A 15,902-nucleotide genomic window follows, 5' to 3' on the forward strand; every position below is an offset into this window, starting at 1 on the left:
TGAATCATCCGGGGGCTTTGGTTTGGATTTATGAATGTCGAAATTAAACTCATATATGCTAAATTGAATCTGGCCCCATTGAGTCAATGATACTCGTATCCAAAGTTGCACCGGGGCGGGAATTGTGAGTCTGTGTGGTAACAAGGACCTTCCACCTCCTGTGGCCTTGGCAGCCTGCCCTTCCCCTTCGCCTTCGCTTCTGTCTCGTTTAATTTTGAACTTTTTTGATTTCTCTGGTGGCCGAATGGCTCCCCAAACGACATGTGCGGCGAGTGCAAAAGTTGATTTCAAAGTTACCCCGTCGCAAAGGCAGCAAATTAAACTACAAATTCATTTACGCAATGCAATTTCAGTTGGCAAATTTAATTCAATTCGCACAAACGAAAGTTTATCTCGCCGCTTGGGGTAATTATGTTTGCATTTAGTGCCAGATTATGGTACACTGAATTAAGAGCGCAATGCAAATTAAAAACTTATTCATGCTTTTGCCAAATAAATGCAATTTCTATAATTTCTTTGGGGCCTTTGCCTCCCATTTATCCCAGTTCTCGTTTTTTTTCTCCGCCCCACTTTATCGTATTTAATAGCACAAAATGGCCCACAGAAATGGGGCCCGACGACATTTTGTGTAATTTATTTGGCCTACGGGCGCATCCGAGTCCTTTCCCTCTTCCTTTTATTCAGCCTTCTGCCTTCAACGACGAGAACGATGAGGCGCGCAAATACTTTAAGACGATTTTATGTAAATGTTTTCCGTGCTCATGTTTTAAGCGAGTTGCCATCGCCTGTGCCAAACGCCAAAAAAGGCAAATGCCGACCGCCATGACAAAGGATGGGGCCGCATTTCAACAGCCTCCTGCTTGTAATACACTAAGGAGAATAAATAACAGCATAGTGCGGGCTATATAATTTTTTCATCAAATCCTGCAGAGATTTTAGGTAGCTCGGAATGGACATTGAATGTCCATTGAATTGTTGGTAAAAATATATTTGATAACTGAAAAACCCGATAAATTGCTAATATACTGTTAAACAGTATTTTCGAGGTCTTGATTATCAAAAAGCTTTTGCTATCCAGTTCTATAACAACTTAGAGGTGTAGTTTCAGACAGCCGAACTATTTAATTATTTTTCTGCGTGTATCCCTCATGCTCGAAGCCAGTTTGGCTGCTTTACCGTGTCTGTTCGTTCGGAATTTTATTCAAAATGGATTATGCCGCCTGCGAGTGAAGAGAAAACAAGGCAAAAAATAATTCTGCACCATTTTGGACACATTGTTGTTTGTTTTTACGCCGGTTGGCGGCGGATGGCCCCACTCGTTTTAGCGGCTGAGTTTGTAAGTGTTTATGTTTATGCGACAAAGTGCCAAGGACCAAGGATTGCGTTCGAGCTCCTGGCTTAGGCTGATAATGCTCCCAACGGCGACGTCGAAAAAATCTTAAAGCCAGCACTCAAAACTGGAGTTTAATGAAAGGCGAAACTGGTGTTTGATTTCGGCGCGGCCATAAATCTTCATAAGGCCAACTGCTCGCTGCTCCCATGTGTGCTGACTCAACTGGCAATTATCTCAGCCTGGTTTTCAGTTCCAGTTTTTCACGTTCGTCCGCTTAAGTGAAAGTAAATCAATATGCCCGGCACGGTAAAAATTTACGACAAATAACGCATTAAATTGAATGGCTAAATTTAATTTTATTGTTGGATCGTGCAAGGAGTGCCCGCCGGGATTCCTGCTCCTTCAACTGCACAACTCTTTCGTTTATTAACAATTTCCCGCCATTCCCGTCACCCCGTGATTCCCGCCCCTGCCACACCCACACACATGTACAAAGAGGTGGTGTTCGGTGGTATATCGAACCAACAAAGGCGCCAGACGATGGCTGTATGGCGATGACGATGACGATGGTGACAACGCCAGCTGGCGTGATAAGCCATTCATTACGATTATTATGGAGGAGGTGCCAGAGTAGAGGGACCACCGACCTACACACATGGTCTTGAACTCTCGGCGAGCAAATAAAAAAATACTGCTGATAGGGGTAAAAAATTTTCATACTCATTTATTTTTATTTACTGCTCGCAATTTGCACATAAAAGCCAAAGCACAGAAAGCCAAAGAGTCAGAAAGCCAGCCAGCAAGGCAAAGCCGACGCCAGAGCTGCTGAAACCGAAAACCAAAGTGAAAGTCTTTCCCGAGCCCATGGCGTGTGAAAGGGTTTTCTCTGAAAATATGGTTAAATTATGCGTTGCCATAAAGCCGAGCGCGGCTAAACAGAGCGGTGCACGGCAATGCGATGCCAATGCCAATGTCGATGCCGATCCGATGGCGATGTGAATGGCATTGTCAATATTTAAGTTTTGACATTGTTATGACAGCGGATGGCGGAAAGTTTTTGCGTGAAGTTAATTTATGGTGTTCATGTGGGCAAATGTTGTCATAAGCGATTTTTTCGGTTCGTATCGGCCCCTTTCTCCCTTTTTTTGCACCAATGAATTATATGATCTATCGAAAGGCATTTGATGTTGAGTCACGCGTGTAAAATTAAGTGCAGCCGGCTTACTCTTTAATTGTGGGCAACTCGCTGGCATTGGGCCAATGGATTCCAAGGCGACAGGCATTTGCCTTTTCTCGTTATAATACCTCGAATGGAGTAGCGCAGAGAGCCTGGTAAATAATTCATTTCATTTTATTTGGTTTGGTTTCTTTAATGAAGAGAACGCCAGCCGGCAGTGAAAATCACAGGGCGAAACTAAAGCGGCTGCGGGGCGTATGCGCAATTTGTTTTATTTGTGTTGCACGGTCCCTCTGAAGAACGGCCAAGACAAATTTATTTTCAACTTTGACTCGGACTTGGTGAGATTCTGTTTTAATTTGCGATTTTCCGCTTGTTTTGCCAATTAGGCGCCATTTGACTTTACGATTGCAAGGCAGTTTGCCCAAAAAAACCAAACTTTGACAGAATGTTCGCAATTTATTCGGCAATAAATTAACTTTGACCCTTTCAGCAGATACAAAAAATAATTGTATATCCGAAAATATACGAATATACAAAATTGTGCTTTTAATCTCTTGGTATTTTTTATGAAAATTTAATCCCAATTCGAAGCCAAATATTATAATTTTTGGCACTACATAACAATATTTTTCTGTGTGCAATGTCTCTCTCATCCAATTGAGCTTTTCGTTTATTCCTTAAGGCCAAAGAGCGTGCAGACAACAACTTTCCCATGGATTTTAATTCAATTAGCATCAGCGGAACGCAAGTCAATTGTAAAAGAGTTTTGCTTTTATCTCTGTCTGTTTTTGCCCTTCTTCAGTTTCCCAGCATTTGCGGCCAACTTTGTTCAATTTATTTTGGCGAGTATAATTTACTTTGGCGGCAGATAGGTCCAAGATTTTTGTGCAAAGCCCATAAATACAAAATCCGCTTCAGCTGGCAATCGGTGGCCACTGCTTTAAGCCTGTTTATGATCTTCTTGCCTGTTGGCAAGCGAAAATTAATACGCGTGCGAATTTCTCAGACGCGTTTGGTACGAGGACAGCATCCGAAACAAAAATAATGACATTACACTTTGCCAAAGGAATTATATTTCATACGAGATGACATCAGCTCACACAGAGTTGCTGGCATATACTCGTATACATGTAGTATGTAAATGTGCGATGTATCGGGGATCTGAGGCAAACTTTGTGGGGCAAAGTACTTGATGCGGATGCACAGCAACAAATGTGGGAATTCGGTCCCTATTTTTGCTCCAGGACCCATACCCATTCCTGCATTTTATGGAATGCAATAAAAAACTTTTCAGACAGCCTCCCAAAGTAAGCAATGCAAATTGTGCAAAGAACAAACGAAGCGACTTTATGAAACGTCTATGAAGCGTACAAAATAAATAAATAAATAAACGCCAGCTGATAAACCACGAAGCCAAACAATTGACTGAGAACGCGTTGCCCAACGAAAAAATAACAGAGAGAAGAATGAAGAAATAATAATAATTCGGACACTAATCCGGGCTTAGAAACTCGGCTTTATTTTAATCAAACCGACGGAGCCAGCAGCACGAAAAGTTCCCCCAGCTGCCACGCACACACGCTCCCCTTCAGAAAAAATGAGGAGCACAAAAAGAAGCCATTGGCGAAACACGCGACAGCCATGATAAGGGATGAGGGGGATAAGCCCCTGGAGCAGGAGGAGGCATGTGCCATACATATCCGGATCTGGATTCGGCTTCTGATTCGGGTCCTGCTCCAAGTGAAGTTCAACTTGTGCCGACTTTAAGTTTCTGCCCAGGCATGACAAATGCCAATGAGCGGCTGCACTGCACATGGCAGTTGAGCGGATGGAGATGGAAATCTGGGTTGGGAACTGGCTGGCACTGTACACAGAGGAAAATTTCAAATATATTTTTTTTGAAGAAATTGTAATTTAAAGGGGAAACAACCTATATGCTTTTGGAGAGGAACTAGCTTCTATTGGTCGATTACTCATTCAGCATTTTAAATGTAAATAAGGAAAATGGTTCCTAAAACACGCAAGTTAATGGGTAAAGAATAATTGCATTTTTCCGTATGTATGGGAAGACCACAAATGGTTTACGTGAGGCACTCACAATAACGAGTCACACATACTATTACAGAGAGACCCAAAAGCAGCCGGAAAGAATTGCTCAGTAATTTAATTTAACCAACGAAGGGAGTTGGAGCTTCGATCTGTTAACTGCGAGCTGTGAGCTGTGAGCTGCGAGGGAGCTGGGAAAAAATGGTGGGCGCCAGTTAGTGGTGCGTGCGCCATAAGCTAAAATGTCAATATTTGCCTATGCCACGCACAAAATGCCAAGGCATATGCCTTGTGGTGTGGTGGGCACTTAAAGGCATACGATGTCCTGTTGTCAGTGTGTTTCATTTCATTTTTTCCCATTGCCGCCAGTTGTTTGGCGCTCCGCAAACAACATCCTATCTGTATCTGTGTAATGTAATTTCAGCTGCGATGAGTGCGCGACGAGCGGAAATTAGCAAACGATTTAAGCAGCCAAAAAGAAGCGAATGTAAACGGGGCGTATGCTTGTTCTTTGATTTTGTTCCGATTTCTCTCCCAACTGGTGGGCCCGTATATATTTTCTTTAATAATTTCCTGTTATAAACAAATCAAGGATGTAATAACGCAGTTCAATGCGTAAATGTTGCTGCCTCCGCTCCCAAAAACTCCTGCCCACTGCTGTAAAAATAAATGCCACTGATTATGATCTTAAAAGCCATTTCAAACCCTAATGGCCGAGAAAAGTGAACTTTTCCAACGATGTGGAAACGTGGTGCGGGGCACATAGTAAATACGCTGAGCTACACAGTGCAGTGAGAGAAAGAAGCATATGCAATTATCAAAATGAATTCATATTTATACACCCTTTAAAAGTAAGTGATTGTTAGAAAATATATATGAATTCGACAGAAAAGAAACTAGTTTATTGTGCAATTGGCAATCAGTTTTAAGTTTGAACAACAGGCATAAATAAAATATTTAACAGTTAGGCACAGCACTTTCACTGAAATCGATGCGGAAAAGTAAAAAAAAACCCATGAAATTGTTTACCATGAAAATATGTGCAATACATAATGTGTACAAGCTTGCAAACTAGCGAAATACTTCATCTTTTCCCCAAGTGCAGGGCAAGATACGCAAGCATGCCCAAACCCGCCCAAGGAAAGAATCTCAAGGACTAAGCCCATTAGCTCACTGCTGTTGAACCTTTTTCGTAGCGAGTCCTGGCATTTCTTTGCTTTTGCATGAAAATGCTGCCCGAAAAAATGAAACGAAAAAATGTAAAATACTTTAGCCAACATAAAGGGCTACACTCGCACACATGCGCATCTGGGATGGCAAATGTAAGTACAGAAACAACAAACAGTCTTCAGGCCGAGCAAGTCAAGTGTATGAAAAGTAACAAAGACCTAACGAGAATTACAGCCTCAGCCTCAGCATGCACATGTACATGGAATAATGAGAAAATATCAAAAGTGCCCAGGCTCACGCGCACACTTTGCTTCTGGTGGACTGAAAATAGTGGTGGACTTGAAACTTGGAACTTGCCACTTGGGCACTCGGTCTTGTCCAGGCTCAATGTCAACTTAAAGCCCTTGCAGCCCGACTGCTGACTGCCGCCGGCCACGACATTGAGTTTGTTGGATAAGGCAGCAGGCATTATTAGGAAAAGTAGGCTTTTCCTCCCTTCCCCTTCTCGCCACTCTCTTAATTTCCTTTAAAGTGCTTGGCTGGGCAGAAAAAATACTGACGCTAATGAGCTACTTAGGCAATGAGTTAAGTCGTTATTGTGCTGCCGCATATCATCGCATTACACATCACATTACACACACGCACTGTTGGCCCGTAATTTGAGCACACTAAAAATACCCCTGGAAAGCTCTGTGTTTTTGTCTTAACTACTCAAAACTTTCACTGGGTTTTCTGTATCTAAGAAAGGGGGAAAAGTAGAAATTTAGGGCCAAACTCTCGGGCCAAAAGCCGATTGAGCCCTGCTTTTGATCCTGGCCATTTGTTGCGCCATTGAGTGCTGGCTGACTTTTGTGCATGTTCCGTAAAATGGTATATAATATTCGATTAATATTTCAATAAAGTGTTTGGCCCTTTACGGATTATAATAAGGTCCATTGTGCGACCCTTTGCCACTGAGCAGCTGCACAAAGGACACAATGGCCGCTTCCATGGGACGGGCAGTGAATAATGTAGTTTCTTGGAATTAGAATTTCCCGAGAAGCAGCGGCTCCACTTCATTCAATAAGCGGTCTTTTGTGTGTTTATTTGTAGATTTGTTGGCCCTCCAGCTTGTTGAACTGGCTGTGCGAAATTGCAGCCATTACGTTGGATGCGAACAATGCCAGTTGATTTTGTGCCACGCCGCGGGCATCCAAATTATGCGTCCGAAAATAACAATCCACCCACCCACACGCACCCATATCGGGATATACCTCATTAGGTTCCGCAATCAGGCAACGCAAACTTTCATCGCTTCTTCCAGATGATGTCAATTAAAAGCGCCTGCCGAAACGTATTCCTTCTCCTCGGAGGAGAAAACAAAGAGGCCAAAAATAGTTCAGTGCCGAGACAAACTCGAGTGGCCCGAAGTCAGCGTCATCGCGCTCTAAAATGTCATTTTATTAATTAAATCGAGCAGGCAAGTGTCAAATCAGCGCCTCCACCACACACGACCACCACCCATCGCAACCCACTTTTTGGCCACCTCCCCAGCGGCTTGTATTGCGGTTCAATGTGCGATGACGACGACGACGGCGGCGGCGAACAACAATTTTGTACATGTCAACATGGTGTCATAATTAAAATGTTCACCAGGCCATGCCACTCCGGCCTCCTCGTGCGCTGCTCCTCCACCTGCTCCTCCCCATCCCCGTCCCCATTGCCATTCTCATCCTCCTCCGCCGGCTGTTTGGTCGCCAAATTGGGGGTTTCACATGCCAACCCCGGGACAAGGCCAATGCCGACAGGCGAGAGACTTGCTTAATGATTGGACAGAGCTCGTTTCCGCGGCGAAAAATCAATTTCAACTGGTAATCTGGTAATCTTAAGGAAAATCTTTTTTAAATAACGAATGTATCTGGGCCATCACTTAAAATTAATTGTTACTACCAGAAAAACTTAAAGAAGTATTAATTAATTGGTTCAAGATTTCAACAAATTATATAAACTGTTTTATACACTTGAAACATACACATACATGCATACATACATGGAATATTTGTTTAATGACACTAAATTATATCTTAACTACGATGTACAAAATCTAACCATGTTGTAGTCAAAAATGTCATTGAATTATATACTACATTAATTGACTATTCATTTTTCTAGTGTTTGAGATTGGTTCTTCGATTTTGACCAAAGGAAAACCGACATTATATAATGTCAAGAAACCTGACTCATATCTGATTAAAAACTGAACGTTTCTTTCTTCTGTAGCCAGAGTAAGTTTTGGCCAGTTGATGTGACTTGTGATTTGTTGACTAAAACGCCAGCAAGCTTATCTGAGTGCCCAGAAAAAATGATTGAGAAGGTAGTCGATGCTTTTAAGCGTCGTACAACAGACAAACTCGTGTCCGTAAGTACAAAAGTTTGGCCATTACAAATTGTCATTTTGTGCTGTTTAGACTGCTTAAAATACGGCTAAAAACATGTTTGCTCATTCGCAGGAGCTGGAACTTTATCCGGGCCACTTAGGCTTGATTAATGTGCCAGCATTTGCCGCAATATGCGAAACTGGACGCTGGACATCGTAAATAAATGCCTTTGGCCCGTTTTCCACCGCCTTTATTGTCTCAAGGTTAATTTGAATGGCAAACTTTACGTAAGCAGTCTTTTATATTAGGATATTTTCGCTCTACGCTTGCTTTCCACTCTATTATTATATTCTGCTACATTATTATGTCCTCTTTTTTTGCTTTTTATTTACTGTCCAATGTGTGTGCGGAGGGTAGAGGAAAATACAAAAATTAATCAAGAATTCTGGAGACAGGCGAGATACTGATACCAACGATATGGAGGGGAATGCCCTGGGTTATTTGCATTTTCCATTTTGCTCCGCATTTATCATGATTGCAATAAATAATATTGTGGTTTAACTCACCACTGGCCACTTTTACTCACTGCACAGCTTTTCTGTGTAAAGTTTGTTAAGCGATTTAAATTGTTTGCCACTGTTGAGTTCCATTGCGGAAAATGGCCACTTAAAGCTTGAATTCCATGAGGGCCAAAAGCGAATTGTGTGCCAATAGCAGCAGTCGAAGGGGGTCAGTCAGTCGGTCATTCAGTTAGTCAGTCATTCAGTCGTTGTGATTGAGCGTTTCTCTCGTTGGCTGCGACGAGTATGTGAGTGATTCCATCGATTGATTCCCCTTGTGAAGGACGTTTTCAATTTGTGGCAAAATTTAAAGAATTTTCCCGAAAAACGGGCAGTTTGTGGCAGTTACTGATGTTTTGTCTTTCCTTCGGCGGGGAATTTCCCTTCTGAATTTTCTAGCTAGTTTGATACGCTTTGCACACTGGAAGGTTTCCATGCATGGGTTGTGCTCCACAGAAATTCAAATTCAGCAACTGGCGAACCCGCATGATAATGCGCATATTTTTATGCATTATAGCCTACTTTTTCGGGCTGGCTTAGAGCCGTTTGCAACTGTATTAGGCACTCGGGCCTCAAGCTGGCGGAATTAAACACACTCGGAATGTATCCACCACTTGTATGCATAAATATTTCTGCGTTTATTCCCTGCGTGACCCAAGTCGAGTAAAGGGATATAGATGTGGATGTGCGTTGGAGGTTGGTTGTTGGGAACCTCCAGCCAAGGCCTTGCAAGGCAACACCGCCGAATCATCTGACAATCGTGCCGACAACTCGAAAATTTGCATAGAAAGAGGCCGCAATTTTGCGCTTTGCATGTTGGTAGCCGAGCTTTTGCCAGCATTTTGGCCATTCACCGCTTTATTGTTCGCAAATATGAGTACTCGGCAGCGATGGCATCTATTGACGTGCAAAAAGCTGCTATATTGGGCTAGAAAAGATTCCTAAAAATAGCCACGGTAAGTTATGAAGACATTACGGAAATTATTTATGCATTTACCATATTTTTATATAAATGATCCCAGATTAGTTAGCAAATAAAAATGCCATTTTATGCCATGACATGGTTCAACTTTTTTATCATGGATAATTTAATGTTTTCCTAATATTCTAATTCTTTAATAAATTAAAGTGTGTCTAGTCTGTGCTCTTCAACGTTGAATCTGGAGGGGCTTATAAACAAAGATTTCCTTGGTATTGAAGCAATTTGAAAATATTTATGAACCAAGCTGTTGATTCTAGTTATAACAGAATTTTCATAAAGGGAAATATTGAAATAATCATCCATATTCCATAAACATCATCCAGAAAATAGCCAATTGGCCAACACACACGATGCTTTTCAATTCCACAACCCGTCTGATTTCCATTGTTCAATTGTCGTTGGGGCAACGGCAATTGCCGTCAATTGGCGTCAATTTCGCATTGGATGTGGATTATTGCGCCACTTAGGAGCACCACTTACCTCGCACTTTGGCAACGGTCCCTCGGGCATCTTCACCTTCCAGCCGAGCAGCGGCGGGATGCAGATGAGGGCGGACATAATCCAGACCGCCGTGATCATGACGGCGGCTCGCGCCGGCGTTCTAGACTTTAGATAGTCGACGGCCTTGGTGATGCTCCAGTAGCGGTCCAGCGAGATTAGGCACAGGTTCATGATCGAGGCGGTGCAGAGGAGGACGTCCATCGCGGAGTGGATGTCGCACCACCAGCTGCCGAAGATCCAGTAGCCCATCAGCTCATTGGCCAGCGAGAATGGCATGATGATGAGGCCAAGGAAGAAGTCGGCCACCGCCAGCGAGGCGATGAACCAGTTCTGTATGTTCTTCAGTGACTTCTCCGTGGCAATGGCTATGATCACCAGCATGTTGCCCACCACGATGATGATCATCAGGATGGTCACAATTATGGAGGCGATCACGATGTGCGTAAGCGTATAGCCGCTGGGATACCGGCCATCCCAGTGGACTTCTGTGTGATTCGGATTGGTCAGGTTGCCCGATGTCGCCCCGGAAGCACTGCTCTGATTGTAGAATCCAGCCGCCAGCTGCAGGCTGCTGTTGTAGAAGCTGCCATTCAGGAAGAATATCGTATCGTTGACATTGACATAGCCCGATCCCGGCGGCAGAGTCAGCTGACCATCGACACTGAGCAGGGGCGGATTGAGGGTGGCATTGTCCGGCTTGCCGGTCGAGAACACGGCCAGAAAGTCATCGGTGCTGATGTTGCCCGTATTGATGTTGGCATTCAGGCGGCTATAATCCATCGTGATCGTGATAGTGATAGTGATCGTGATCGACGTTCGTCCAACTAACTTTGTGGATGCGTGGCTAGCTCTAGAGTCTGATTGGTCCCATGCTGCCCGTGTTTATAATTAGTTCTTATTGCGCGCGAAATTCCAATCGATTAATCCTAATAATTTAACTATTCCTACAGCATTCGAATATTATTTCGCTTATTTATACCCGTTTTTGCACCGAAACTTGTGTGTGCTGCGCGTTCTGTGTCCAAAACGCGCGCGTTTTTTGCTCTATACTCGTATATTTATTTATCTTTTATTGGTTTCGTTTTTTATTGTGGTTTAAACAATTAGAGTCTACAGTATATACAGTGGCGGATACACGGACACACATTTGACAGAGACGCGAGTAGAAAAGGCTGCAGGCTATTTACAGGAGGATGGCATTGTGGCTTGGCCGGAACACGATCCCATCGATCCGGCTCACATGGCGTATGCGTTACGCGTTCGCTGCTGGCCGATTCATTGATCAGACATTCCGCACGCTGGCATTTAGTGAAATAAATGTGAATAACTTGTGCCTTTTCGCTGAAACCGAAAAATAAATTGTGCGGATCTGTATCTTTTTCTCTGTGAGAAGTGATGTGCTGATGTTTTTGTTCCGCTCGACTTTGAATTTGATTTCAATTTGGATTCTGATCTGATGTTTTCTGTTTATTTACACAAAAACGCGCGACCGCGGTTTTGGCCCTCAATCAGGCGTTGGCATATTTTGGCGCTGTCTTCGAGGAGAAACTATTGCCGTTCCGGCTGAAAATGGTTGGCTCTTTTGGCTGCTTTCGGCTACTTGGCCAATTGGCGCGCCCGGAACACGTTCGCACCGCTGGAACTGCACATCCTAACTGAACGGCATCCGCTGGCGGATTCATCGCCCAGCTTGCTACCAAAATCGCCATCCACAACTTCGTCGTGTGCGGCAGCGTTCGTTCGTTTGTTGTCGTTTTTCACCGTGGGAAGTTCTCTCCGACTTTTCCGCTCGCGCTGCTATTTTCCGACGCTCTCTTGGATCCAAACTGAGGGTGCCGTATCCCATTTGGTGTGCGCTTCATCTGAAATGCTCATCTTGAGTGTCTCGCACTTGCAGTGGTCGCCTTTGTTTACCAATTCCATTGGCAAGTGTTTTGGTGTCAACAGATTAAATTTCTAGCTACGCAAACAATACAACAAAATTACGCTTGAATAAATAGCGACGCCGGCAGATATGGGCAAAAACGCAATTATAAAATGTGGAAAATTATTTCGATCTTATACTTTGTTTGGCGGAGGTCAATATCATTAAATTGTTATCTATTTGTAGACACTCTAGGCAGCACCGAGGCGAAAAAAGGTTTGTAAATTGAATGCCTATCTTAATAAGAAATTATAATGTCTGCTGAAAAATATTATCAAATAAAGTAAAATATTATTTGAGTATCATATTAAAGAATAAATGTTAAATATTTGGATGAAATATAAAAAATATTAATTCAGAAAACATAATTATAAATATTATCAATACTACTTTATTACCACTTCAAAAAATTATAATTTAGTCCAATTCTTTTAGAAATTATGACATCCTTCATAAGCTGTTGATCAAAATGGATCAAGTTATTATTTGAATTCAATAAATTTCAATAACGTGTTCCTCTTGTATTTCATCGCTACGTTCCACAAGTGCATGTTTCTCGGGAAATTCCCCTCTTTCTCACTGTCCGAATGTTTTCGGGGAAATTCTCTCTGGCCATTCGGTGTTCCATTTTCCGAAATATTCCCCAATGTGTTGCGTTCTGTTGTGCTTTGTTTGCCTGTGCCCCAGTGGCCTAAACCAAAAACCGAAACTTATTTTTGTGGCAGCACTTTCACGTTTCGCCATTTCCAGGGGGTGGAGAAGGCAAAAGGAATCCCTTTTTACTTCTAAGAACCTGCGTTTCGTGCATATGTTTGCCAAGGGTTGCTGCTGGCCAGATTCGCTGGCCTTGTTTGAGCGATGCTACCATTTGTTTACATTTTCGTTTTAACCCACATACGGGCCCCAGTTTCGTTGTTGGCCGGGCTGGCCCACCTTTAAGCACTTCTCAATGGGGGAGGGGTTGGTCCAATAAAAGCGTAATGAAGCCATCCACCTGCAGAAGGTGTGCGGGCATTGAAACGAAGGCGGCACAACAGCCGCTGACATATCAGGCACATTATGCGCGATAGTCACGTCTGTTGGGCACATAATTGAAAAGCGAACTTGAGCGTATCAATCGCGCAGACAGGTTGTTACCTTTTTCTCCCCTATCCTCCGCCCTCCAGCTCGCCGCTCAATGAAATCAACTAGAAATTATGATAATGAAAAAGTCGAGAGCTGGAAGTTGTTCACCTTCGCTGCTTTGCCGTTTCTTTTATACATTGCTGGCATCGCCTTGTTCATCAAGTGTACATGGTGCGTATGAGTTATTTGATTATGTTAAGCATACGTCGTGGCGCTGCCGCGCATAATTTCAAATTACTCGCAGCACACATCGTAATTTCAGCGCCTCGGCATCAACATAATAAATCCGCAAGGGCCGTTGCCTGACAAACAAGCCGAGACCGACTGCTTATATATAAATATATACATGCACCCACGCACTTCGTGGAGTGACAAATTCCGGAAACAACTAGCGACAGGCAGCAGGCAAAAGATTGCTTGTCAAGCACTGATTATGTTAATTGAGCCCCAAACACAGCTTAAAAGCAAAGAAACAAGATTTTTTCAACCTGAAATCAAGGAAGCTTTCCCAGACCATTTGATGCAACATCTGGTATTTAGTATATAGTGCTTTCCCTTTGTGCCCCCTTTGAAATTATAACATACATATGTTTTGAACACTTTATTTAATAAACCTTTCTCTCTTCATGTGGGACGGTAATTTAGTTTCCTTTCTGCCAATTGAAATTTGCAAGAGATCTGCTTCGAATTGGACGTTAAAAATACAGTTCTTAAAAGTACGGTGAGCTTACGTTCAGCAGTTCCGATTTTTCCGTGTGAGAAAGTAGCCCAATCCTACGCTCACGACAAGTACTAGCAACATCCACCTCTCCAGAAACCAGGTCCACTCGCCCCGCACCAGGAGTTAAATGGTCCATTGTAGGGTCCAAAGCAGGGATCGTAGAATCCACTGGGTCCACTGCCGCCGCAGGGGCACAAGGCGGCGCAAGGATAGCAAGGATAGCTGCACATGGTCAGTTGATTTGTCCTGCAACAATTGGGCATAAGCCGTGGTAAAGATAAGTGTACGTTTAAATTACGTTACTTGGGTTGCACGAAAAAAATAGAAAATTTATTTTGGAATTTATTGTTTTGTTACCGTCCGAAGAGTTCGAATTTCAATGTTCAACTGAGCTCTAAACGGTGAACGAACGGCAACCAAAAATTTGTTGGCTGGAGTCAAATTTCAAGGCACACTTATGGCTGATAAGATGGTCAGTTCAACATAAATTCTTTATAAATATATAGAAGGCTTTGATTATTTAATTGAATTTAAAAAAAATAGTATAAATTGATTTAGAACCCAATTCTCTATTGTAGGAAACCAAAAAAAAAGTTTAAAACAAAATAATTGTGGGAAACATTGAGACATATAGCTTTTATGAATTGCTGGACGTTTATGGTATTTTTAACACACTTTATAATTTGAGCTCAGTAAAGAAATTTAGATAGGATTAAAAAAATGTGGTCATAGTCATTTATCACAGCCATTTGTACGAGATTTATTTAATTAACGAATTTTGGATTTTGTGACTTTCTTAAGCTTTGTAGCATGAAAGCATCACCGAAACCATAGGTGTCTAAATGTTTTCTCACCAAGTAGAAACAATTTTAATCGATAAATCTAGGAATTGTGTTTTAGCGAGGTACAACTCTTTAAATTCGCAATACTTTGCGACCTGCAGTCCAAGCAAAGTCCTTGCAGTGCAGCACATCCACAGATAATCCAGAGAAATCCGAGTGTGCATACATCAAATTATATGCACATACATCTGAGCTCCAACTGCACTCGCTGTCGCTGCAATTTCCCCGCCTGGCTCCCCGTGCATTTCGCACTCCGCCGAGTGGAGAACGCAGAGCGCAGAGTGCGCAGCTCCTAATGGAAGAAGACGGACGTCCAGGACGCAGAACTGAATGGAACTGCATTGAGTGTTTGTCGTGGCACTCGCCATAGTTCGTTCTTTGTTGTAACTGAGCTAAATCTACTTTTAATTCGGCGCACGTTTTCCATAATGAAATCGGATTTGTGGGCCGTGGCACAATGTGGTGGCGAAAAGCGGAGCGACAGGGGTGCTGGCCATAAATTGAGCACTCAGCAGCTCGCTGCGCTTTGTCACGGTTTCCAAAATGCCCCGAATACTGTGCAAAGAAAGGTCCCGAAATGTTGTGGCAGGATGGCTGGATAATGCCGCATTTTGAGGAATGCTCGACTGCAGCGCACACTAATGGCAGCAAATATATTATGGCAGCTATCACTCGCATTAGCTGGCTGAATTGTAGCTAAAAGATTTTCCCATGCACGCTGTAAAAAAAGTGAAAAAAGCGCCCTACAAATGGTAAATGGCAGCAGCAGCCAGGCAGGAAATTACGCTACTCATACGCACCGTGGGCCCCTGCCGTCTGCTGCAATATCTTAATTTAAAAACTCGCTACAGAACGCTCAGAAATTCCGCTCTCGTTAGCCGTGTTTTAGTTTCGTTAGCTCGGCTGAAAAGACATTTATCAAGCTGTCAGCGTCAATTATTTATAGCCCACTCGGCGACGCCCACAACTCACAGAGAAATATTATGGAAATATTTTCATGGCTTGGCGGATATATAGATTGTATATAGTAAGTGCGTCGGATCAATCCGCATTTCGTGTTAAATGGAATGGCAATCGCTCGGCGTTAAATTATATTAATTGGCAACCTATTCAGCTCCGCAGCCCTCGTGCTTATCGCCAAACAATTTAAAGTTTTAATCT

General features: G+C 42.9%; 2 protein-coding genes across 4 annotated transcripts in view; both read right to left on the minus strand.

The window, feature by feature from the left end:
• Positions 1-12,199, minus strand: part of LOC120453496 (alpha-2Db adrenergic receptor) — a 50,424-nt gene extending 38,225 nt beyond the window's left edge. For both annotated transcript variants that reach the window (XM_039638235.2, XM_039638233.2), the window contains exon 1: positions 10,109-12,199. In XM_039638235.2, the coding sequence (XP_039494169.1) occupies positions 10,109-10,909 (801 nt within the window). In that variant the 5' untranslated portion in view covers positions 10,910-12,199. The remainder of the gene's footprint in view (positions 1-10,108) is intronic.
• Positions 12,200-13,764: 1,565 nt separating this feature from the next.
• LOC120453504 lies at positions 13,765-14,358 on the minus strand. 2 transcript variants are annotated; one of them, XM_039638251.1, is made up of 3 exons: positions 14,203-14,358; positions 13,910-14,145; positions 13,765-13,856 (listed from the first exon to the last, which is right to left on the minus strand). In XM_039638251.1, the coding sequence occupies exon 2, from the start codon at positions 14,127-14,129 to the stop codon at positions 13,971-13,973; it is 159 nt and encodes a 52-aa protein (XP_039494185.1). In that variant the 5' UTR covers positions 14,130-14,145; positions 14,203-14,358; the 3' UTR covers positions 13,765-13,856; positions 13,910-13,970. The 2 variants fall into 2 exon arrangements, with proteins under 2 accessions (XP_039494185.1, XP_039494186.1); XM_039638252.1 differs by having other exon boundaries at positions 14,198-14,351.
• Between the last annotated feature and the right edge of the window lie 1,544 nt (positions 14,359-15,902).

This window comes from Drosophila santomea, chromosome 3R (assembly GCF_016746245.2).
Source record: "Drosophila santomea strain STO CAGO 1482 chromosome 3R, Prin_Dsan_1.1, whole genome shotgun sequence".
NCBI lineage: Eukaryota > Metazoa > Arthropoda > Insecta > Diptera > Drosophilidae > Drosophila > Drosophila santomea.

Excerpts from the sequence above, each read along its gene's own strand:
- LOC120453504 (XM_039638251.1), bottom strand. The coding sequence starts at position 14,129 with ATGTGCAGCTATCCTTGCTATCCTTGCGCCGCCTTGTGCCCCTGCGGC.